Raw genomic sequence first — 21,137 nt, forward strand, 5'->3', positions numbered from 1 at the left:
TAAAATACGCTGAGAGTCTGCGTAAACAACCAAAGAAAGAATCTCAAAAATTTGGTCGGTTGCTGCCTGAAGTGCAGCACTGGTATGTATTTATAAATAGAAAATAAGGATCTACTGAATACATAATTTATTATTGCTACTCCAGCCCTTGAGTAATATTCATTGAGATAGATCACTCTAAATCTTTCTTCATATTTATTCTGTGAATCTTAACTGCTAGAACATTTTATTAATGTAGAACAAAACAAGAAGTCATAAATGTCAGTATGAACCCGTAAGTTATATAAATTGAAAAAGAATAAATCGGTACAGCTTCATGTAATACCCATGTATTTATTTGGAGCCCATTTTATTTTTACCAACCCTACATGACAGGCTCCCTAAACCAATACAGGTGGATCTTCTGCTTCGAAACAGGGCTACTGTGTCAAGACTGCTGGTTTCTGATATACCTTCCACAGTGAAAGAATGAATGCTAAGTCTTTTTTTAAAAGATTTTTATTAAAGAATATTCTCTGTAAGCTGTATTAGACAGACTTATCTAACCTCATCACTGAGTTAAAGTGCCTTCAGTCAAGCCAAACACACACTGAAAAGCATATTCTCTTCAATCTAATCTGGGTGAGGTCTTGTGAATTTTGCATGTACACAATCTGTGACATGCAAAGCCCTATCAAGACCATGGTACATCTGTCAACTACATTTTTAACGAAACCCAAGGTGTCTGCATATCAAGAAATAGCAAGTTCAGCACACATGAAAACAGAACAAAAATACAGCTTGAACAACCAAGTGTATATACTCTTTGAATAGCAGCAACATCACTAAAAAAAGTTGACTTTGTGCTTCACAGCTAAACTGTATACGGCTCAACAGTTTTGTTCACTGAACCATGGGGCTGGCAAGAAGTCTTTCAATGGCAGTCAGAGGCTTAAACGATTACAGTGTAAGATATCAGTAAAACTGTTTATTCCATTTTTCATTGTGATGGCTCAAAAAAGACAACAATCCTATTAGTACTAGGACCTATTTTCAAGCCCTTTTTACAGAAGGTAAGGTTTCACCATCAGTACCCTGCATTGTCCAGCCCAACTACAAGTAGTGGAACATGATAAATACGCATATATATTGCAAAACAGAGTTTTGTTTCTTTTTTATTTGTAACACATGAGTTTCCAAGCAGATTTAACCAGAAATTATATTCACACCCTCAAACTCTATTTCAGACTTTTTTTGAATGCCTGTGTCTATTCAACAAAGATTGTCCTTTATTTCAAAACAGAGTTCCAGCATAAATCACTCCCTTATTTAATACTTATTGAGCAAAGTAACCTCTATTCCCACAGCATTTAAAGTGAGAATTACACTGTTGCAAATATGCATTGCATAGTTATCTGCATTCTTTTTTGCAGATACCCCCTGGCACTTATTTCAGTAAGCCAACCATCACTTCACTGATATCCCACAACTTTCTTGCAACCAAGTCATCCATGGCTTTGGGCAGGAGCTCTTCCTCTTTGCAGTCCCCAAAATATTTTCCTGACACACCTTCAACATCAGGAGAAGAGGCCAAATAAATAGAAGTCTGGGCTCCTTCCAGAGGTGTTTTGAAGAAAGCCCATGACACCAAGTTGAATAGGGGTTTTGCCAGCAAAGGAATATTCACATACCTGCCTAGATTTGTTCTGACAATCCCAGGATGAAGGGAATTGACAGTGACTCCTGTCCCTTCTAACCGACGGGCTAGCTCCCTTGCAAATAATATGTTAGCCAGTTTACTCCGACTGTAACAAAAGCTTTTATTGTAACTTATTTCACTGTTCAAGTCTTCAAAGTTGATCTCTCCATATTTGTAAAGCTTTGAGGATACTACCACAATCCTGCTCGGAGCAGAATTTTTGAGGAGGCCCAGAAGAAGGTTGGTGAGCAAGAAGTGACCCAAGTGGTTTACACCAAATTGCATCTCAAAACCATCCTCTGTCTTCATGTACGGGCACTGGAATATTCCTGCATTATTTATCAGAACATCCAGCCTTGGCTCTTCCTTTAAATAGGAAAGAAAAAAATCATTCAGTTTTACAATTGTCATGCAAAACATAATATTATGCTTAGTCTTTCTCATTGGCCGTTGTTAGAAAGAAATAATTTCACTCCTAGTTTTCTGAATTGTAACTTCCTGATATTCTCTTAAAGCATGGCTGAAAAAAACCCATAAGTTGAACTACCACTAAGCTGAGTACTTGGTCCCAGTAGGATGCAGGTACACAAGAGTAGGTCTGTATCTACTTTTAATGCAGGCAGAGAAAACAATCATCTGCTTCTCCAGGAGCAGCTTTTTCTACAGCAATTCAGTGATAATTTACCTTTGTGATGCATTTTGTTTTCTTCTAAAAAGTAACCTGTTTATTGCACTGCAAAAGCACACACATTAATTTATGGCAAACCTCAGCCATAGGCAAGGGGTCTACTGTGCAAAAGACATGCAAATGTGGACAAAAAGTGTTAGCTCAAAGAACTAACCTCAGGGTTGAAGAGAAATGTTACACTGTAGACCCACCATCTCACTGGGATGGTGTCATGAAAAACTTTGCAAAACAATGTTCGCACGATTTTAAACACTATCTTATTTTAAAATCACTACACGTCATTGTGCTGCTTGGTGAGAACTATGGAACAGAACTCATCACAGAAAAGTAACATTCATGTTTCATACAATTTGAGTCTAATAGGTCTACTCAAGAACTAAGGTGTGTCTATGGGACTGAGGTTTGAAATATTTATGACGTGCTCAGTACATGCTATTTGATGGATCAGTATTCTGGTTCAGGTCGGTAGAAAACAAAAGACTCAAGAAGGTACATTACATTCAACAGAATGAGGAAATGTAAGTAATTAACAAAGAGGGTGGTATGGATAATTTAAAAATATGTATAATACATCATGCACTTCATGCTCCAGCATCCACTCAAAAAATTAAGAGCTCTCTAATTTACCCAAAACAGTAACTTTTTCAAAAAATACAGATTAAAGTAAGCTGCCTAAATAAACTCCAAATTCAACACTTTCACCCACCTCTGACAAAAGACTGTGAAAGTATCACAGGAAATTTATGCTTGCATGAACCAGAAGCAAATGTATTCACTTTACAGAAAGAGCAGCATGAGTTTTCTTTGCTGCTAATTCTTTAAACCCAGTGCAGGGACTGGAAGGCAAGCCAAGATCATTTCCATGATAAAAATAGAGAACCTCAAAATTAATTTCATACCATTTGCCTTTTATTTGACTGCCATTAGCAGCAATGATACAAAGGGAGCAAAACCCAAATCTGCACTTGGCATTCAGTTAATGATGCTGGCATCCGATCACACAGAACATCAAGTACTTCAACCTCAGACTGATTTCCGTGGGACTTGAGGTTGCTCTGTTTCATATAATTGGGTCCCTGAGGCATGATCCAAAGAGCATCAAACTCACTTCCGCTCTTCACCCAAAGGGACATAACAGTTACTATCACTAAATCAGGACAGGACTGAAGAAGTACTGGCTGTAGATATGCTCACTTAAGTGATACTTCTTTAGACAGAAACACCACTTTAGAAACTTTTTGTAGCATCTGACTGAGGGATACATTTTGCAAGACTTAAGACTTCAAGAAGCAAGACCTCCACGTGTGCTCTTTTCTGACACTTCTACATTTAATAATCTAGAGTAATGTAATCAATGCCAAGCAGGCAGCTACCATGACCAAGCGCAATGGAATGCACAAAACATTGCTTTGATGGGCAATGCTGTTCCTTGTAGCTTCTGAGCTCACTTCCATTTTCTCCATTTTTCCATGGAACCCTCCAACATCTTAGTCTCTTATTTTTTGCAGTAAGACTAGGGAGTGAAAGATGTAATCACTTGCAGTTGTACAGAGGAAAGCTGCCACAGATTAAGGTGGTGGGAGTGCATTGTTTCCCCATCCTGCCAATATTGGTCTTCATCTCAATAAAAAAAAAAACCCAAAACACAAAACCCCCCAAACAAACCAACCTAGCAAAACCCCAAATAAACAGCTCCAAGAAGGAGTCACAGGTTAGAGAAGATAAGTAACATGAATGTGGGTGGAACAGCTCTTGAAAGTATTTCTTGAACTCACATCCCTTGTCATTCAGCTGCTTTTGGAATTATTTTGAAACTGAAAGTTAGAACGCAGGTATCAGCAGTGCTCTGCAGATACAGGCACTCTCTTTTTCTTCGCCCATTTCTCACTGAGAGTCACTTGTGCGGGCTTTACCAATAAAGAGATGCTAACAAATGCATATTTTTCGGTATTTTGTACTATAAAAGATACAATTATTAGAAGTTAAACATGATGTTTCTTTTTTTGTGTTTCTTATGCATATTTTAGATCCTTTTGTATATGCATATTTTCCCAGAACCCTGAAGCAAGATTAGACCTTATCACTGGATTCATATGTATGAATGTATATGACTACAAAAAGCCCCATGCGAGAACTTAAAAGTTGACTTTTTCCAGACACTTAAGTTTTAAAAAAGCTATTTGAAAATTAATGCAATAGAGTCCCCCTCTGTTTTTCTTCCTCTCTCACAACAGCATCTGAGCATCTTTCAAGTACTTCACAAGCACTTCTCTGAGCAGCAGCAAAACTTATTAAGCCTGGCTTCACAGGACTTTGTGTCTCACGGCTTGAGTAGCCAGATGTGGTGACATGAGAGTCCCAAACAAAGCTTTTTGTGGGAATGGAATAACGCCTCCAACGGTGCCTCCCTCTGTTCTCTAGTGTGTAATAACGCTGCTGAACTCATCCAGCGGCGTTTCTGTCAGACGAATCAACTGGATGTGCCTGTTCTCCCTAAACTCAGGTTTTCAGGAAATCTGCATAAACTTTGTATATTCAAAAATGTCTACCTACTAAACTCCAAACTAGCCACTCTAACTACCAAGAGACTTAAAATGCAGGGGGGAGGTGGGAGGGGATGACACAGTCCAAGGAGGTGGCAGAAGGATGGCTGGAGCTGTGAGCCGTGCACTCACGCGAACTTTTATTTCTCTGGAGACAAAGCTGACCTGTAACACCAATTTAAAGCAACAACGGCAGGTTAAGGCAGAGTTAATGAAGAGAGAAAGGACGACGGATCATTTATCTCGCACAGGAACAAGCGCTTCCTCTTCGGAACAGAAAAGGCCTCGCATAGTTTGGGCTAGAATAGCCCATACTAGTAGGAACTTTATGCTTCCAGGTGCTAATGCACGGGCAATTTACTTACACCTTCCTTCCCAACCCGGCGGTGAACTCAGCAACGCGCCGCACCCCGCGCCGGCCCGCCAGCAGCAGAACAGGCCCGGGGAACGCGGAGCCCCCAGGACGCCGCCGCCACCGCGCTGTTAGCGCCCAGCTCCTCCTTCCCGCGTCCCCTCACGGGGGCCGGCGGCCTCCGCGGCCGGCTGGCGCTGCCCTCACCCCCGCGGCAGCCGGCAGGCCCGGCAGGCCCCGGCGGGCCGAGCCCCGCGCCCCGCCGCCGCCCCGGCCGTACCTGGAGGACGCGGTGGCAGAAGGCGCGGACGGAGCGGAGCGAGGCCAGGTCCAGCTCCCGGACCACCAGCTCGCCGCCGCCCTCCGCCTCCGCCCGCTCGCCCAGCTCGGCCCGGATCTCGCGGGCCGCCCGCTCGGCCCGCGCCCGGTCGCGGCAGCCCATGATGACGCGGGCCCGCATCCGCAGCAGCTCGGCCGCCGCCGCCCGGCCCAGCCCGCTGTTGGCCCCCGTGATGATCACCGTCTTGCCCCGCATGGAGGCCCCGGACCCGGGCGCGGCCCCGGCCGCGCCCCGCAGCCAGCGCCAGGCGGCCAGGAGGAGCCCCCCGCCCAGCGCCAGCGCCGCCGCCGTCGCCGCCATCCCGCCGGGCCGAGCGGCGCTCCGCCCGAAGTGCCCGGCCCCGCCTGCGCGCCCGCCGGCCGGCCGGCGCCCGGGGTGCGTTAGGATTGGCCAGGCGCGCCGCTGGGCATTGTGGGGACTGTAGTCCCCCGCCGCGCGGAGGAGGCGTGGGCCCGGCCCCATCGGCGCCCGGGAGGCCGTTCCCGAAAGGTGCCTCGTGACTCTGTTCATCGAACATGTATAAAATCATACATATTCCTTTTCCGGGTTAATTAAGGTGGCCCGGCCGCCTTGGCAAAGACCGGCGTTTGGTGTCTTTGGCCGAGATCGGGTTGACGCGTCACGATACAGAGCCCATGCCTTCCTACGTACTGCCAGGCCCTCTTACCTGATGCAACCTTTTGCATTGAAACGTCCACGGGCAACTCGGCGGCCTCCCCGGCCCCCGCATGGTCCCTAGGGCACCCCAAAGCAAACCGCGGGTCGTGGTCAGGGTTGCCTCTGCAAGGGTGCTGCTTCCTTCCCTGGCTCAACAATAAAATGCGGTGGGGTAGGGTGTCCCAGCCGTAGATGTCCCTCCATCCGTCCAAAGGCTGTTTCATCAATAGCAATGTCCCCGCTAGTAATTTAGATGTACCTGGGGCTGCTGTTTGGTGCTGAAGTGAACTGGCACAAGTGAATTAAAGCACGCCACATCCAAGCTGGTTCTTGGTTTTCGTCCCATGCTGACTCCTGAAATGTGGATGGGTATCATCTGGGGGAGAGCTAGCTGGCATAGGCCAAAACCAAACCAGGGACTCTTCTAACAATTTTAGAATTAGAAGATAATGATAACAATTTAATGACATAGAGATGATCAAGCCCTGAGGCCTGGGAGCGTTTCCCCATAGCGTTTAGTTTGCTGGTAGAGATTTTACCAAAATGTTTTATTAATATTTATCAATCGCACAAAGAAGACCCCGTCACGGCGAAAACAGACATTAAGGGCACCTATAATATTTCATGACCAGTCTTTGAGTCTCATGGCAGATCAAATGCTTCTGCAAAAGTCACGTCCAATTCTGTCTGCCTTGGGTCTTCAGCTTGAGACGCAGAGGCTGGAGCAGTCGATGAGGTGGTGCCAGGGAGGGCTCCCAGCACAGGAATGCAGTATCTCCGGTGTTATACTGCAACAGCAGCCTGTGGCAGAGTTTTGGCCTGAGGCTGGGGGCTGGTTTGCGCTCTCCCACAGCTCGTGAGCTCCCGCTAGGCAGTTTGGAAGCAGCCATTGTGTTCTGGAGACATAGTATGCACATGGACTTCTCCATGCCAGCTGGCCTTTCTGCTGGTAAAATGTTCTGGGAAAGTTTAGGATATTAGTACAAATGGAGTGAGAGAGTATGTCAGAATGGCATGCTGAGATCTACCTCTGTGCAGCCTTCGAGAACAGTTTTCTTTCTTAGGTATTTCGGCAGGTTCTATGGCTCTGGATCAAGTTGGACTGTGTGTTTGTGCTAGCATAACTGTTAGTACATGGCCAAGCATGTCTTGATAACCTGGCTGCATGTTGCAAGCAGAAATGATGGGGTGAGGGGGTGGGGGAGTGTTACAAAAGTCATTATGGTGGTGGCTGCTCTGATAGCTACTCTGGAGTCTAAACAAACCAGTGAGCTGACAGTCAGACCCACTGAACACTTGCTTCTAGGACCAACTTCAGCTGAGTAATATTAGCTCAGAGGTAGCCTGTTTGAGGTAACCAAATCTAGTGGACTTCAGGACCTAGGGCGTCTGTGCCATCCCTGTCCGGTAGAAGGGAGACTGCTTGCAAAACGTATGCGTACGTCCACTCACGCACCTCACAAGCACACTCACATTCCCTGGTCTCTTAAATATTAGCATGCAGCCTAAGTCCATCCAATATCTATACCCAGAGACCCAGGCACCAGCTCTGACGCTGGGTTTTCCCAGATGCTGGACTCTTCCTGTTGTCTAGTTTGATGTGTGCTAGTGGTTCACATATGCACATAATGTGGGTCCCTTGAATAGCTGGTTTGTCCGGTAGCTGGCACCCAGATGGGACCTCTCGAGTTGTTGGCACCAAGACCCTCGGGTCCCTTAGACCTGCCAACTTAGTTTTGAATGCTTAACCCAAAATCTGTTTTCAGCCATTATCTTCATGTCTTGTGTCCAGATCCTGCCTTTACTAATCACAGACCTTGACGAACCCACACAAGGCAAAATGAACCCATTCAGGCAGCCAGGAGCGGCCACTGAGGTTCACTCACTCAAAATCCTTTTCATCCTAGCCCTGGGAAAGTTGCTATTAGAAATGTACAGAAGGACAATTAAAAGGTGACTGAATTTTGATCAAGAGCAATGTAAGTTAAAAAAAGGTGTTTGACAAAAAAAAAAAAAAGCAGTAATAGAATTCAGTGCAGATTTAGGAATAAAATAGGGACAATGGGGGTAGAACAACATAGATTAAGAGAAGTTCAGGATCAGGACTAGGGGCCAGCATGCAGGTGAGTAGAGTCCAGGGAGACAACAGTCTGTGGGGGAGACCAGAAACAAGCTTGGCTGATCATGAGCATGTCTGTCCTGAGTCAAGACCTAGCACATTTGGAGAAATGAGTAAGAAACCCAAGAGGAAACCCATGAACCTTTCGTCAGGTTTCTTGTGGCTGGTCTAGATGTGATAACCATTTGCAATAGTAACCTCCCCTTAACTGTCACATGTTGATGCTACCCACAGTCTGTTCACATTGCTGCAGTCTGTTCTGAGGCTGACTTGTGCTCATGTTGTAGCTGAAGGAATGTATCAGATTTTTCTGGAAGTATCCTTACTGTCTCTCCTCCGACTGTCTGTCACACTTCTCAGGCAGTTTAAGGGCTGTGTAGGTACCACATCTAAACACATTGGATTCACTGAGAGACCTCTTCTGTATTTTTCTTCACCACAGAAAACTTTTTCTCTCTTCATTCTTGGCTCTTCACTCCATTGTGAGACTCATGGCTACACCAAAGGGTATTTTAACCAGGTCACACCATTACATCTGCTTGTGACAGAGATGGCTTTTGGCATTCTTAACCTGATGCAAGAGCCATAACCAGTTTGAGGTGTTCTTCCATATGCTCTGCTCATAGTAAATCATATCTTTGGGAGGTGTTGGAGCCATGCCCACCTCTGCTGCCCAATGACCTTGCAGCCAAGGACCATGAGAAAGGGACAGTGGTTGCCAATGAGATGCCAAAATAAGAGAACCAGAAAATGCCCTGTTACGGGGCATTTTCTGCCCCCAATCTGAAAAGATTAATCCTGTAAAGAATCTGCTATTCACTGCATCTGGCAGTGGGGACTCTGGCAGTTCTCTCTGATACACCTACAATTTCAGAAGACTGCAAATATGTTAGAGAGGGTGCCGCCCCAAGGATTCTGCCTAGGTCCATTGGTGGTCAATCCAGCTGTCAGTGCAAGGAGCATTGTGCACAGGAGCTCATGGGTGATAGTGATCAGAAGCTGCTCATCTAGGCACGGATGACATATGCATTCAGATGTTGTTGGTCCCAGATACTACTGAGCTGGGTAACTGAAAGTTGTTTTTTTCTCCTAAGATACTGACCTGCTTCACTGCTTTCTCTACCCATCTGTTGCACTCGAGGAGATGGGTGTGTTCTGTTGAGCAATACTGCATGCCAGCGCAGGTTACAGGATCTGCCAGAGGAGCCCAAGGGGGGCACCTGAGGTTCCTTCTCAGGATGTAGGAGCCCTCCGATTCCCATGCCCTTAGAACAGATCACAGTCCAGAAACACAGGAGGACACGTGTTCAAACACATGCAATGATGACCATCTCCAAATCTTCATCTGAAATATTTTGTTTCCTCCAGATGGTTGTTTCACTATGCATGACATGCTAGCTTGGAAACTGAAAGGATGCCTTGGAGGTGTGAAGGAACTGGGGAACAGGGGTTTATTATGTCTTGGTAGCTGGTGGGAGGTATCCAACACACTCTAAGGATATGGTCTGTAAAAAAATAAAATAAAAAATAGTCAACTCACCTTCAGGATTTTATTTCCAATATTTGGCAGCAGTAAGGAGACATTCTCAGTTGTCTTACCTGGACTCTTCACCATGGTATGGTGCATGAATCTGGAAGCTAAGGGAACAAGGACTGGCTTTGCCTGACAAAGTTCTGTTTCCGCACAGAACTCGATCTGTGTTATCCTCTTCCAGGCTTTGGCTGGGATGACAGTTTCTTTTTCATGCGTCTGTCTGCCAGCATTATAAACAGGCTGATAGACAGGACAGTCCAGAACCATAGGACTCTTCTCTATTTCCCGTATTGAAAAATGTTTTATGTTGTTGTAACTGTGACTGGCTTAAGGCTATGAGGTGCTAGGGCATAAATTCATGGTATCCTCATAAGCATGAGAAGCAAGGAGTTTTGTTTGGTTTTTTTGTTTGTTCCATTTTGTTTTGTGGACTGGAATGCTATTAAGAGACAATTCTGGTCTATGTCTACAAAAATAGAAAACCCTTTCCCTCAGCTCCCATCCCATTTCAGAGGATTTTCTTGAAAATTATTATTTTGGTCCACTAGCCAAGCTGTGCCTTGGAGCAGAAGACAATAATTGTAACGGGCAGACACCACTTGGCAAGCCAAGTTTCCCCAAACATCCAGATTAGTCTGGAAAGCACATGCATGAACGAATGAGGCTCCACTCACCCAACATGCTGCCAGCTGGATATGTAGAGAAGCAGCCGTCAAGCCTGGGACAGTTGCCTGGCAATTAAAAGGCAGTGTATAACCTGAACAAACATCTAAGGGCGTTTTGCTCAACTAACTTGAAAGAAGTGACTGTGGACCTGAACATCACCTTCTGGACTTTAACGTCAATTTGAATGCTATGACTATGAATGCAAATTATACTATGTAAATTTAATATTGAACTCTGTTTCTCTTTACATGGGGCTTAGTGCTGTCAGGAATAACACTGCAAGGGTAGTCCTCTAGTACTATGTGTGTAGAGATCAAAAAAGATGTAAGAACTGAAAGCTCCTAACTATATCCTGGCCAGTGGGTTTCATTTTTGCTGTGTGTGCATGGTTGACTGAAAATAAAAGTAAACATAATAGACCAGATGATCCGGTTTCCAATTTATTCACCGATTTACATGCTTACCCTGTCAGGCATGAGACACTTTCAGAGTCCCACAGGGATCAAGGATCCTGTTAGCCTTTTCAGTATCAAGCCTGAATTGCTAGGTTCAATGACAGCCAAGCGCCATCAATCTTTGCACACCGTATATCCGTCATGATGTTCTGCACCTGTATTGCGTCTGGCTGAGATGGAGTTAATCTTCCCCACAGCAGCCCTCATAGTACTGCACTTTGTATTGGTAGCTAGAAAGGTGTTGATAACACCCGAGTGTTTTGGCTACTGCTGAACAGTGCTCAGCATCAAGGCTGTCTCTCCAACATTTCCCCCCTCACCAGCAGGCTGGGGATGGGCAAGTTCTTGGGAGGGGACATACCCAGGACAGCTGACCCAAACTGACCAAAGGGATAGTCCATACCATATGACAACAGCTCAGCAATAAAAGCTAAGCAAAAGGAGGAGGAAGGGGTAGGGCATTCGTTATTTATGTTTGTCTTCCTGAACAACTGCTATGCATACTGAAGCCCTGCTTCCTGGGAAGTGCCTGGACATCACCTGACGGGAAGCAGAGAATAAAATCTTTGTTTTCCTTTTGCTTCCATGCGTTGCCTTTGCTTTTGCTTTTTATTAAACTGCCTTTATCTTGACCCGCAAGGTTTTTTTGCATCTCATTTTGTCCCCGCCTGTCCTGCTGAGGAGGGGAGTGATAGAATGGCTTGGTGGCACCTGGCATCCAGCCAGGGTCAACCCACCACAGCACCCGACATCTATAGCTCTAACAGCGCATGGGTGAAGAATGGCTGATCGTATTTTGCTTCAACAAGGCAGGACCGGTGTTCCTGAAATCTGCAGCCGTGGTTTTCTGGTGAATGTACACATGCAATTTATATTCCACAGCTAAGGAATATTCTTGGATTCCTTGCTGATTCTAAGTTCTCACATAAAAACATCTGCTAATAACATTTTTTGTAATCTCCATTTGGCGAGGTAACTCTATCCCATCCTGGCAGACAATGACCAGGCCTCAGTTATTCATGTCTTCCTCACCTCCTGGCTGGGCTGGGAAATGTGATACGTTTTGGGCACAAAGCCTTTAGCACTTAAGAAATTCCAAGTACACCAGAGCTCTGCAGTGCATCCCATCAACAACACATGCTGGTGTGAACACATAAAAAAGTTTCTAATGGTCTCTATTCAAGTTTCATGCAGGATCAAGGCTTTCGCCTTTGTTTTCAAAGAACTTTGTGGCTTGGACCCAGAACAGTTAAAAGATTGCCTATGTTTCTGGGAGGGAAACCACAATTAATGCAATGAAGCTTTCTGCAATAACAGGACAGTTCATCCGGACAGAAGAGACCAAACTTTCTCAGAGGCTAACGTGAGATTCTGGAGTGAATTCCCCCAGGAACCACAGATCATCACAACCCTTCACCAACTTCTACTCCCACTGCAAAGCACATTCTTTTGGTTTTGTCTCTTCTGGTATAAGCACACAGAAACAATACAAATAAAACAGGACACTTGTTCCACTAGGGAGAGAAAGAGAACAAACACCACCTGACAGATGTTAGTTGTGTCATTTGGAAGGCACTCAGATACATGGATGACACTGAGATACAGGAACGTAGCATAAAAGAGGTAGAATAGACCTACAGTGTAAATTTACATGAATTCATGTTGCAACAGGCACCTGTCCCCTGGAAACGCATATGAAGTTGCCAAACTGAGTTCACACAGATCACAGAACAGCTGTAAATCCTAAGTGAATCTCATCAAGAAACAAGGAGTTCTGTCAACAGCATTATTTAGGGTAGATTCTCTGCTGTTACAAAGGTATGCTCTAAAGCTTCGGTCTTTGTCCCAGTCAAGATACTCACAGCATCTCTGACTTCTGCCCAGCTCTATGAAATCTGTTGGGACTTAAGTGTCTTTGAGACTTCTAGCTTGCTCTCAAATTTGGCTGAAAGTGGTCACTTCTGGTTCTAAATATCCAAAGGAGGCAAGAAACACAGAGATGCTGATCACATAAACTCTGTTTGTATAGGAAATTATGCTAAAACCTCTACACAGAAAAATGACAATGATCTGCAAAGCCAGCTTTATTAGAAGAGGAAAATAATATAGAAAAATAAAGGGTTCCTGTAAACACAAGATCAAAGAAGCTAACATTTCACTGGAAGATGAAACCTTGTGATAACAAACCTACTGAACACATATTTAACAAGCAAACCACCAACAGGTAAACACTTATATGTAAACTATGCTTTTGGTAATTTCAGAAATAACCGTCAAGGACTAGCATTGCAGCACGATTTTTGTTATAAATAACCCATCAACAGTTTTTTAGAGAAAATATAACTGTTCTCTATGATTCTCAAAATATGTCTCAAGCTATAAAAACAGTACCAATCTTCTCCAAATATCAAAAACACAGTGTTATATCCAGACAGGTAAAAAACCTAAAGTGCTTAAGAATGCTATTAAAATAACTCTATTAAAAACTTACCTATATTAAAAATATTTCCTTTAAAGGCTGTTCTAGTCAGAAGTTAAATCTTTAAACATAGTGCTTACAATATACAAATGTAGAGGTTTTCAGACATAACTATCAGTAGAGTAGAGGCTGGCTGAGTTAAGAACCTTGTTGCTAATGGTGCCACCCAGTCACGCAGATTTGTGGTATTTCTGAGCAACACCATAGGGAACATGCGCAGCTATAGTGCCTAATTTCTGTGCTCCTTCAATGTGAAACATCTGGTCATCAAAGAAAATGTGAGGGCGGATTTTCACCAGGACTGGTCCTTTAGGAGCTCCTGCTAGGAAAAGTGCCTCATCAATCTCCAGACCCCAGCTACGGAGAGTCTTCAGCACTCTGGCTCCAGAGCTTGCCGCACTTCTGGCTGTGACCAGGAAGGTCCTTATGGGACAATTTAATCGTTCGTTTTTTGCATAGAACTTCTTCTGGAGTTTCCCTAGGTCTTCCAGAAAACCTTTCAAAGGACCCTGAGTATGAAATACCAGAAGCATATTTAGTATTTGTCCACAGAACCCCAAATAATGCTTTTGCTTTATTCAAGATTGCCAGTTACATACAGGATTCCTTCCCTAATGCTATGCTACTTAGCAAATTCTCTATGCGTTGTGTCCAAATGGGTCTGCACCCTCACTAGGAATTCACAAATTGGAAAAAAGTTAAAACCATAATCATACATGGTATGATCAGCGACTGATTGTCACTAAGGCTTACAAGATCTCTTACAGTATAAAGTTATAACTATGGTCTTCAATAAATTGTTCTTTAAAAACACTTAACTCTTTTTACTATGAACCATGAGGTGCAGGTTTTTTTTCTGTGCAAAAAACAGTAAGAGACCTAATTACATAGACATCACTGAACTCTTTCCAGATTAATGACAATACTAGAATCACACTCTGATTAGAAGAAGTAAATGATAGTTTGGGTCAAATTGCAATATATTGCACTGTCCAGTAATTTCATAAATCAAGCTTTTATTCTGAATTTACTATTTACTATAGCAAATATACTATATTTTTAACAACAGCAGAATTGGTCTTTCAGTTTCAGCTAATGTTAAAATATTTGTGTTTTTAGATAAGTGGCATAGTTCTGCTTGGGAATAAGCACAGACATTACCCTGTTTCAATAACCAGAATATCCCAGTGTTTGAAATTAACATTACCTACACAATCTGAGAAAAAAAAGAAAAAAAATCAAGGAAATCGGTAGTAGCCTTTCCTTTTTCTAATGATACAATCAAAATACAACTGTAAGTCACTGTCTTAAATATGCAGTTCTCTCAGTGAATCCGGAGATCTGGTGAAAGGACTGCAGTGGTGGGCTCTTTTATGTCAAACGTGCATTTTAAAGATTATCCTTGGAAAAGGAAATAAGTAGGGCAATCAGCTTTCACAAAGAATACATACATACTGGTCAATCTGGAGAAATACAGCAGCAGTGGAAATTAAAAGATGTTTTGAAAACTCACTGATTCAAAGTACAAACCTGTGCAAGAGGCTTATTTTCATTCAGCTGTTCATGTTCAAAAAATCTATCTAATCCTTGCTCTTTGACAATCTGTTCCGATTCGTCAGAAAAGAGAACTGCATCGCCATCAAATGCCACCCTCAACTGTGTATCCGAGTAAGCAACATCTTTGTTGGCAGTGAACATCGTAGCTGATGCGATGCCTAAAAATGGATCGGAGAACCTCAGTTAGTTCGCATGTCTTGCAAAGTCATTCATTAAACTGTCAGCAGTTCGGTTCCAACAACTTATTTGTGGTGACCCTTATATACGGTGAGCAGAAACGATCACTAAAGCTAATCACTAATGGCTGTTCTGTAACACAAATGCATGGAAGCTGTCCCATTGACATTAACTTCTTAGACATGCTTCCTTCCCCTTCTGTATAATACACAAAAACAGTCCCCAAGGTGTGCTGCAAATGAGACAAAGCAGGAAATTCCAAGACGACCATTGAATCAAAGTATTTGCTATTTTTTACCTCCTTACAAAACACAGAAGCTGGTTTTGTAAGTCATATCAAAGAGACGGCTATTCAAACAGAAGTTGGATAGAGGTGAGCAGGGGTATATGGGAGTTCATTTCTTGCAGCATGGGAGCAGACAGAAAGGTGTGACAAAGGTAGAGGGTGATTAAGTTGTCATTATCAGCAGGGTGAAAGGTCAGAGAGGAACAATACAGAGAAATAACCTGATTTTATTTGATTAAGTAAGTGATAAGTTTGCACCATACAAAGTTGTGACTTGCTGCATTTGATGAAGCAGCACTACTTTCTGTGAAAGACAAACAATATATTCATTTTTAACAAGCTCAATAGGGAGATAACAAAAGAAAGTAAATTCAAACCTGCTTCTATAGCTTCTTGCACTTTTTCAGAGTCTGCTGAGAGGTACAAGTTCGTAAGGTATGCAGTCAGGTAACCAATAGGGCTTTTTCCTCCCGTCATACAGAAACGTTCAATTGTTAAGCCTAAAGTAAGAACAGCACAACAAGGTGTGACTCCGCCTTGACGCTACAAACCTGTAAAAGGTACACTAGCCTACAGCTGACAGTAAACTTAAAAAAGAAAAAAAATCTTCACTGTAATTTCAAAAAGTTAGACAGCTTAAACTGACTACAATGTTTGATCAGCATTTCCTCCTTGAGAATTTAAAAAAACAATCCCTCTAAGACAGCAGAATAACTGCTGTGAAGGCATATGTATAGGGGGCGTAAATACCAAGCAAGTTTAAGGACTTCTTCTCAGAAATTAAGATTCACACCTGCCAAGTTACATCTAGAGCTTTGGACCAAATTCTGTTTATTACTATCTCACTTATGCTGACACGCAAAAATAAATATAATCCTCTGAGGAATGGGTGTCAGTATCAAAGAAGCAGCTTTTACCAAGGTCAGAACAGGAAAAATAAAATTAATTAGTTTTATTATGTAACAGCAGGCAATTCTACGAGGTAGTATTTATTTTACTTACCATAATGATTGATGCTGTTGATGAGTCTCACTCCCACTTGGGCATGGTTATTAGTCATCAGAACAATATCAAATCGTTCTTCATCATCAGGGTACAGCTCAAGAAGCCGGGCATTGACATGCTCCAGCGCCTGCAGGTTAAAAATGTGGAAGTCAATAGACAAGTGGAATGTGCCCCACTTCTTAATCACTGTGGGTTTAGTAACAGGACTGTCTTGAAGGAGAATATGAAATACCTGATAGTTTAACTTGCTGAACTTGTTTTATTCCTTTCTGCTCTGCTGCTCCCAGCAACCATTTGCCTGGGTTCATTTGAAGGGAAGCAAGTAAATTTCTTTTGCTGAGTTACAGAATTTAACTTTATCATGGAAATCCTTTTTCTTGGGACACCACGATCATCCAGAATAAATCAATGCATTGCTGAACATTATCACAAACCCTATTAATATTTTTTTTTGTCCACCTGAAACATGGACTTTCTTGCCCACCTGAAAATTGTTCTTGTGAAAACAAGGAGAAGGTGTGAAGGAATTTATATGTGCATCTACTCGTTTTGCATGCACAAATGTGAATTTGGGCCACATACTTATGCAAAGATTTACTGACACAGTTCAGGTGGTCAGGTGTCAAAGACTGTCCTTAAGTAATGAGTACAAAATTATATCCTGTCAAACATAATTACCATGGCGATTTCTAATTGCAGTCCTGAATGAGACAGATTTTGATTCATTTGGGATCTCTTTGAGGATAATGGGCCAACATGTTATATCCACAGTCCGGCATTCTTATTTCCTTGACCTTTCATCTGCTCGTCTCTCTCTGTATCCATTTGTTCTCTCATCTTATTTAGAATCTTATCCCTTTGGAGTAAGACTTGCTTTTTGTTCTAGGTTTATACGCAGACCTCTGCTTTGGGATCTTGGCCCTTGAATGGAATTCCTTGGGATTATGGCAATAAAGTCAACAATGAATCATCAAATGAATGCAAGATGGGTTGATTTTCATTAAGATGCTTTAAAAAGTAAGACCAGTTGTTAAGAATTAAAACATGGATTTCATAATTAAATTCTGGGAATCTCACTTTAAAAAGCATGGCTATGTCATGGGGGCTTATGCTTAGGAAAACTCTAAGTGAGAGCCGGGTATAAGGAGCAGGAAAAAATCTTAGTATGCCGTCATAACCCCTTTGTACTGTTTTTTTTTTTTTTTTTTATTCTCTGCTAATACTCTAGTGCACTAGCGATTTCTTAAAGTGTTAGAGAATAAGGGAGAGTGGAGGAGGGGATGCCATTTTTTTGTCCAATGCCTGTACATCTTGCAGTCCATGGAGATCCTGGCCTGTGATTAAGATTCTTATGTGCTACAACCATGAGATATAATACTTTTAAGTTACTGTCTTAAAGATTTCAATAAAGGAATCCAAACAAAAATGTGTTATTTATTTTTGCCTTCTTTGTCTCTTAAGTAGAAAGTAGCACCCAACAAACCCACAGTTCTCCAGCCTAATGATTCCTGTGACTAATCAATTTATGAATCTTTTAAAAAATATAAAGAATTCAAATGCAAATAGAATACTGGAAAGGAAGAGAGGTCAAGGTGCATTTAGCTGGGCATAGCTAACAGCTCTGATTTTCAAAGTCTGAGTCGTCAAACAGTCAAATCTTGCTTGTATTCAAAGCAAATTTGACACTGAACTCTAACAAATCTCTTGAAAACTGACTGTGCTAGCAGGGCTGCTATCTCTAGTTGCTACAGATAGGAAAAGATTCAGTGAATTTGCTAGTCAGCCTAGCCTCACTGGTGTACAAAGTGAAGTATTTTATGACAATGCTTTTATATTAAAAACACCTTTACTGTGCTTGTGCCATTAATGCTATCAACAGCCATCTGATATATTTAGAACAGCATGGGTATTGACATAAGTAATTTTTCCACTACATATTTCCAAAAAGTGATTAGCAATGCTGAAAATGTTTTAACTTCCTGAGACTAATACTGAAGCAATGAAAACCTACTTTTAAAATCTGAAGGAAGTGTTCTGCCACAACTCTACTGTCAGCAAGTATGACTGCTAGTTATGATTTAATAAATTTTCTAAAACTGCTGTGGTAGAGCTCATCAAACAATTCTCCATGGACATAAAATGAACTCTGTAAAGGGCATTTTTTCAAGTCAGTCCCACTAAAACCTGTGTTCCTCAAAAGCGTACATATTTTTAGGTTGGGCTTTGGGGTTTTTTTTGTAATTTCACTTGCTTTCCATGCCACAGGTTGTTTACCTTGACCATTTTTCTTATCTTGTGCAATGAAAGCAACATACTTGTTTCACCTCTGCTTAAACCCTGACTCCCAGCTAGGGGGTCTGTTTCTTTTGCTGGTCCTCAAGAACAATTTCCGGGGTGACAATGAAAGCAATGAAAAACTAAAGCTAACCAAAAAAAGAAAAAAAAAAAAAGTCATTTCCAAATAAAGTACTTTGAATAATATTGAATCAACACTGCCTTTAATCATAGTAGTCCTATAAGTGAGACATAAAAATGGAATGAGGAACTACGATTTTCTGGTCTTGGTTTCTTGGTTTTTTTTCGGGGGGAGGAGGAGGTTGCAACAAACTTGAAACAGTTTGGAGGCCTATCTTAACTGGAAATGGTCTTAAAAGGAAAGGCGCTTTCGTGCGCCCCGTGTCCAGCAGAAACCGCAGGCTGCTCCTTCACATCAGATGAGAAGCAGAGAGCCGGGGATACAAACCGCGGTGCTGGGGGTAGAACCGCGGCCGGAGATGCGAGCGGTACGGGACCCCCGCAGGCGTCCAGCATTAGAGCCGGAGGGGGGGAGAGGGGGGAGAAATGGGGGCGGGGGGGGGCCAGCAAGGCCGGGGGGGACGGGGGGGAGAAATGGGGGCAGAGGGGGGGTGGCAGCAAGGCCGGAGGGGGAGGGGGGGGAGAAATGGGGGCAGAGGGGGGGTGGCAGCAAGGCCGGAGGGGGAGGGGGGGGAGAATGGGGGCAAAGGGGGGGTGGCAGCAAGGCCGGAGGGGGGGGAGAAATGGGGGCAGAGGGGGGGTGGGGGCAGCAAGGCCGGAGGGGGGGGTGAAATGGGGGCAGAGGGGGGGTGGCAGCAAGGCCGGGGGGGGGGGGGCGAGAAATGGGGGCAGAGGGGGGGTGGCAGCAAGGCCGGAGGGGGGGGAGAAATGGGGGCAGAGGGGGGGTGGGGGCAGCAAGGCCGGGGGGGAGAAATGGGGGCAGAGGCGGGGTGGCAGCAAGGCCGGGGGGGGGGGGGGAGAAATGGGGGCAGAGGGGGGGTGGCAGCAAGGCCGGGGGGGAGAAATGGGGGCAGAGGCGGGGTGGCAGCAAGGCCGGGGGGGAGAAATGGGGGCAGAGGGGCGGTGGCAGCAAGGCCGGGGGGGAGTGGGGGGGAGAAATGGGGGCAGAGGGGGGGTGGGGGCAGCAAGGCCGGGAGGGAGGGGGAGAAATGGGGGCGGGGGGGGGCAGCAAGGCCGGGGGGGAGTGGGGGCAGAGGGGGGGTGGCAGCAAGGCCGGGGAGAAGAGAGGGGTGAAATGGGGGCAGAGGGGGGGTGTCAGCAAGGCCGGGGCGTCGCAGCGAGATGCGGAGGTGATGCCGGGCTCCCCGGCGGGGCGAGCTCACCGCTGGGGGAACAAGTCCCCAAAACGTTTCCCCGGGGCAGGGTTATCTCCGCCCAAGGAGGCTTCGGGCTCCTCCTCTTCCCGAAATTTGGCCTTGCAGCATCCTTCGCGCCCCGCCGCACCCCCGCGCCGGGCCAGCCCGCCCGCCCCGGCTCGCCCCGGCCCCGGTACCTTAACGAAGTGGAAAGCCGGTCCGGGTTTGAGGGTGACGTTCTCGTTGTCCTGCTGGTATTCCACGTACTTCTCCAGCCCTTGCTCTTCGAAGATCCGCCGCTCCGCCACCAGGTCGAAGAGGGCTCGGGAGGAGACGGCCACCGTGATGGCGTGCTGGGGCTTGGGCTGCGGAGCGAGCGCAGGGTAGCGCCGGCCGGCAGCCCCCAGCCCCCGGCCCCGGGCCCCCCCCGCCCCGGCCCGCCCGCACTCACCGGCCGGCGTCTCTTGGAAACCAGGTTGTCGTAGAAAGCCTTGGCCGCCGCCCAGTCCTGCTCGGCCTCCTGCAGCCGCACCTCGGCCGCGTCGCTGGGCTGGGGCGCCTCCGGGCCGGAGCCGCTCATGGTGCCGGGCGCGGCGGGGGACGGGGCTGCGGGGCGGGCGCGGCCGGAGGCGGCGAGCGGGAAGCGGTGGCCCCGGCCGCTCGCCGGCCCCGCCCCGCTCGGGCAGGAGGAAGCGGCCCGGGCGCCCGCTTTCCCTTTCGCTCTGCCGCCCCCGGAGCCGCCCGGCCCTTCCGCGGCCCGGCCCGGCACGGCCGCGCCCGAGGCGGCGGCCCCGAGGGGCGCTGGGCGCCGCTGAGCCCGCAGCAGCGGCCCCGGGGGGCAGCGGGGCCGGAGCCCCCCCCGCGTCTCACAGCCCGCGGGTCAGCAGGGCCGCAGCACCCCTGCTCCCCGCCCGGCCCCTGGGGTGCGGCGGGGCCGGAGCTGCAGCCCTTCCCCGCACCCTGCAAGGGGCAGCGGGGCGCGGGGCTGCG

The 21,137-nt window shown here is 45.5% G+C and overlaps 2 protein-coding genes across 2 annotated transcripts; both read right to left on the minus strand.

Annotated features, from left to right (window-relative positions):
• Window positions 1-649: 649 nt before the first annotated feature.
• RDH14 (retinol dehydrogenase 14) lies at window positions 650-5,901 on the minus strand. The gene is made up of 2 exons (XM_075707410.1): window positions 5,542-5,901; window positions 650-2,044 (listed from the first exon to the last, which is right to left on the minus strand). The coding sequence occupies exons 1-2, from the start codon at window positions 5,899-5,901 to the stop codon at window positions 1,427-1,429; spliced, it is 978 nt and encodes a 325-aa protein (XP_075563525.1). The 3' UTR covers window positions 650-1,426.
• Window positions 5,902-13,120: 7,219 nt separating this feature from the next.
• Window positions 13,121-20,727, minus strand: NT5C1B (5'-nucleotidase, cytosolic IB). The gene is made up of 6 exons (XM_075707409.1): window positions 20,599-20,727; window positions 20,345-20,512; window positions 16,534-16,663; window positions 15,909-16,031; window positions 15,042-15,226; window positions 13,121-14,020 (listed from the first exon to the last, which is right to left on the minus strand). The coding sequence occupies exons 1-6, from the start codon at window positions 20,725-20,727 to the stop codon at window positions 13,682-13,684; spliced, it is 1,074 nt and encodes a 357-aa protein (XP_075563524.1). The 3' UTR covers window positions 13,121-13,681.
• Between the last annotated feature and the right edge of the window lie 410 nt (window positions 20,728-21,137).

The sequence above is a fragment of the Pelecanus crispus genome, chromosome 3 (assembly GCF_030463565.1).
Source record: "Pelecanus crispus isolate bPelCri1 chromosome 3, bPelCri1.pri, whole genome shotgun sequence".
NCBI lineage: Eukaryota > Metazoa > Chordata > Aves > Pelecaniformes > Pelecanidae > Pelecanus > Pelecanus crispus.

Coding starts and splice junctions, on each gene's coding strand:
- RDH14 (XM_075707410.1), bottom strand. CDS start 5,901: ATGGCGGCGACGGCGGCGGCGCTGGCGCTGGGCGGGGGGCTCCTCCTG. Junction 2,045..5,541: donor TCTGCCACCGCGTCCTCCAG/GTACGGCCGGGG, acceptor TCCTATTTAAAG/GAAGAGCCAAGGCTGGATGT.
- NT5C1B (XM_075707409.1), bottom strand. CDS start 20,727: ATGAGCGGCTCCGGCCCGGAGGCGCCCCAGCCCAGCGACGCGGCCGAG. Junction 15,227..15,908: donor GCAAGAAGCTATAGAAGCAG/GTTTGAATTTAC, acceptor ATCCATTTTTAG/GCATCGCATCAGCTACGATG. Junction 14,021..15,041: donor AAAATAAGCCTCTTGCACAG/GTTTGTACTTTG, acceptor TTTCATACTCAG/GGTCCTTTGAAAGGTTTTCT.